The sequence below is a fragment of the Anoplophora glabripennis genome, unplaced genomic scaffold, assembly GCF_000390285.2.
Source record: "Anoplophora glabripennis isolate ALB-LARVAE unplaced genomic scaffold, Agla_2.0 scaffold2332, whole genome shotgun sequence".
In the NCBI taxonomy this organism is placed as follows: Eukaryota; Metazoa; Arthropoda; class Insecta; order Coleoptera; family Cerambycidae; genus Anoplophora; species Anoplophora glabripennis.
In genome coordinates this window covers 6912-11109 of record NW_019418490.1, presented here as the reverse complement: position 1 = coordinate 11109, position 4198 = coordinate 6912, and the positions used below count along the sequence as shown (strand labels likewise).

At 38.4% G+C, this 4198-nt stretch overlaps 1 protein-coding gene across 1 annotated transcript in view; it reads left to right on the top strand.

Moving 5' to 3' along the window:
* The first annotated feature begins 1689 nt into the window (after nt 1-1689).
* LOC108904677 (segmentation protein even-skipped) overlaps nt 1690-4198 on the top strand; it is a 7251-nt gene continuing 4742 nt past the window's right edge. The window contains exons 1-2 of the mRNA XM_018707316.2: nt 1690-1810; nt 1984-2195. Coding sequence (XP_018562832.2) covers nt 1690-1810; nt 1984-2195 — 333 coding nt within the window. The remainder of the gene's footprint in view (nt 1811-1983; nt 2196-4198) is intronic.

The following is a 4198-nucleotide window of genomic DNA, read 5'->3' as shown; positions in this document are numbered from 1 at the left end:
ACGCAAATCTTTTTTTAACACTGTGTGGCAGGTACCGACTGATACTCCCACCATTTGTGATAAAACACGTACAGAAGTTCTTGGCGCATTTTCCATTATTTGTTGGACATTTTCTTTTAATTCTTCAGTCCGCTTTTTAGGTCGGCCGCTTCCTTCTTTTCTTGTTACACTGCCCGTTTCACGAAAAACATTAACACAACGCTGAACTGCACTTTGAAAAATTTTGTACTCAACAACGCCGGGAAATTGATTTTGAAATTCTATGAAACATTCCTCAATAGAATACTTCCATATTCCATCAATCTTGCGTCCATTTCTAAAGTAGGACTCTATGATAAACACTTTTTGTTCTTGAGAAAACACCATTTTAAACGCTTTTTAAAACGAAAATATTCAAATTGATAGCGGCGATATAGCGCTTTGACAAAAGACGTTTAAGTTTATTTCCTATACGCTACGCCCTACGTCCAAATTTTCAGAACCAACTTGACCACGTTTTTATTTGAACGCTCGTTACTTATATCTAATAACTTGTTTCCGCAGCTGGCTATCATTTTTCAGTATAAAACTACTGAAAGTAGGGTTTATCTTTTTTACTGTTTTTCTAACTATATTTCTAATGAAACTGTAGACTTCCTTATATAACTGAAAGCGGAAAAAAAATCATCCAGAATTGATAAAAAAATATATAGTGTGCCATTTGAACAAAATACTTATATAAAGTTTGTTATAACTATTTGTTAAAATCAGAAAAAATCTATTTACTTATTTAGGTACTAGGTATATATATGTATAAAATAAATGGTATGGAATTAGTTTTTGTAGGGTTTTGGATTTTGAGGCGTTACTTAAATATACTTACGTCGTGTCATAAAAACTCAGTTCATTTTTTTAAAATACGTGTATACACAGAAGGAAATATCAAGTAGGTAAAATTAGCCAAAAATATAAATTGATTCGTCCCTTGTTCCAGTAAGCCATCGATTTTTTTAGGTAAGTTTGGCGTATGATATTGTAACACTAATAAGAAAAATTGCAATTATACCTATTATGTTACCAACAACATTTTTACTCGATTGTCCTCAGTGTAGCTTTTAAAACCAACGATTAGTATCAAAGAGCCATACACCTATGACATAAATTGACGAGAATTTTAGTAAAACGCCGACGATAATCAATACAGCCCAGAAAAACCGCCTCGGTACCTCCACCGAGCAGCGAGGTTTCATTTCGAGCAAGACAATCTTGCCGGCGTAAAATTAAGTCGCTAAAACATCTTTATAGGAGCCATAAAAATATAATCAATACAGCATAAGCTGTATAGCGCGCGGTGGCGGACCGGGTATACGCGTTATTAAGGTTGAGAATAGTAATAGTCCATATATATCCGCCTTAATGCATCCAGACATCTACTTAGAGACAATAAGGACTGTTCCAGAGGAAACTGACCCGAAACCCCCCGGACGTACGGCTCTTGGGGCGTGGGAGCCAATCACCGGTCGATGCCACACAACCAACCAGCTCGTAGTGGCGCCCCTCCCCCAACTCTTCGCCTAAATACGCTCCCGACCACCGAAGAGACTTCATTTTCCTCGTCCTAAAGCGCGCGACGCGAGTCCATAGTGATTTAGTGTTCTGTGAACCCTTTGTGTCAGTGTTTCGTTTATGCATTCCCAAGGAAGCTTCGCCATGTTCCACCAGCAAGAACAGAAGAGCTCCCCCGTTGTCCTGGACGTCATACCGCCACACTACAACGTGCACCACGGCCAACCGAGTCCTCCGCAGTCGCCGGCCCAACATTACAGCAAAGGTGAGTGGAATTGGAAGCGGAAGTGCGTCGCCTAGACTTTGGAACACGTGTAGGGACCCACTTGAGAAGTCTAGACCCGCACTTCCTAGTTAGAGTGGCTCGGATTTTACGTTTCACTAATTAGTTGAGTAGCCAGAGATAAATTTCCGGCACTTACGCTGTTTGAATTGCAGACTGCTCGAGTCCCGTTCATTCCGAAATAAAAATGAACACCCCGACCAGCCCGCCGTTAGTGAACGATCCCAACATCCGACGATACCGCACTGCGTTCACAAGGGAACAGCTGGCGAGGCTGGAGAAGGAGTTCTACAAGGAAAACTACGTGTCCAGGCCTCGAAGGTGCGAACTCGCGGCCCAGTTGAACCTTCCCGAGAGCACGATCAAGGTGGGTACTGTTATTGAGACTACTGACGTAGGCGTTATTAAAAAATCCATTAGCGTTTATGATTATATTCATGTGTGTTGCCTATGGCCGCCAATTAGCACTGTCTTGCTCAAATAGAACGCTAATATAGCTTTTAAAACATCAAAGTCGCCGCTTTGATGGTAATTTGAGCCTTATAAAAAACAACTCTTGAGTCGCTGTTAAGTTTTAGTAGTCTAATGGACAGATGAGTTGGTATCATGTGGTTTATGATGTGTTAACTACTTAAGATCAAGGCGGTGGCGGGTCTTCTTACTGAAACATCTCATTGTCCGAGCTTTGTGGAGCTAATTAGCGCCTGTGTAATGAATTTTGATTTTAATGAATGTCACTGTGACTGTGTGTGCGTATGCGTATTCCAATCTGGGGAACCTGGAATTATCGTTGAATATCATATACCTACAAATATTAGACAGTTTCTTAAATTTTCATATGATATTATTCAAAAGTTTTCAAGGTAAAGGTATTTTAACATGAGTGAGATACAGTACCTGTTTTAAACGACCTTACAAATAAAAGGCGCACGGATTGCAATCTGGCGATCGAGTGGGCTACGCAACTGAGCCATTTCGAGCTATCTACCGTCCAAGGGTATAATTGATGTTATTTTAAAATCCCCTAACTGTACTTTTTGAACGTTATGCCCTAAAAACTTACTTATTTTGAAAATTTTATAAAAATCTTTTTAAACAGAAACAACATTGTTTTCAAAAAATATTTTTAAAATATACCTATACCTACCTAGTACTTTTTACTACAAAAACAGATAAATCATGAATTATAGAATTCAATAGGGCGATATTATTAAAGTTTATTACGATAAAAGTAACAAGTACCTACCTACTTACAATTGTTTTTGTGAAATTATACAGTACGCGCCTAAAGTCTGAAATAAATTCAATAAAAACGAGACAAATTTTTTTTTGGGAAAAATCCTCGAACAGGTCGATTTTTAATTTAAATAATACTGATTTTAGCATAAAAGGCGATTTTCAACCGTCATTTGTTTTCGAGTAATGACGCCATCGACTTTTTTTTTAAATAACAACCCCCTATTTTTTTTCTTGATTCTGAGAGATCGTTTCATTGTCGATCCGACAGTATTAAAATGTTGCCATCTTACATAGGAAAGTTTTCGAGTAAATCACGATTGAAACGTAAATTTTATTCATTAAAAAAATAACAATTCCTATGTCCAGCAAATACAATTCATTAAGTTTTCTACCTAAATTAAGTGTTCGAATTGCCACCCACCGACTTCTTGACAATACGCAAGTCTGTGTAGAAATTCTTCTTGCACATTATGAATTATTTCTGGGGTAGGTAACTCTGTGTATTTCATCTATAATACAATTTTGGAGTTCTTCTAAATTATGTGGTCTATTAACGTACACTTTGGACTTTAAGTAGCCCCATAAGAAATAGTCCAGGGGTGTAAGATCTGGGGATCTCGCGGGCCATTCCATCGGTCCTCGTCTGCCGATCCACCTCCTAGGAAAATAATTGTCCAGAAAATCTCAAACAGAGAGTGCATAGTGCGGATTTGCACCCTCTCGCTGAAACCATATGGTGTCATCAGGAATATCAGGGTCATTATAGTTAGGAAAAATTACTGCAAACGCTGGAACAAGGTCATTTTGTAAAAACTCTACATATTTTTCTCTTGTCTTCTCCTTCAAAGAAGAAAGACCCTACTATTCTGTTGTCAACTATTCCAGCCCACGCATTTAATTTCTGTAGGTGTTGGGTATGTGTCTGCCATCCAATGAGGATTTCCCCGACTCCAATACCTGCAAGTTTGACGGTTCACTGTACCATTGAGACAAAACGTGGCCTCGTCTGAAAAAAGTATTTTCCGGTGTAAATCTCTATTTACTTGACATAAATCAATCATAATTTCACAAAAGTGTAAGCGGCGGTCGGGATCGTCTTCATTGAGTTCCTGCACAAGTTGAATTTTGTAG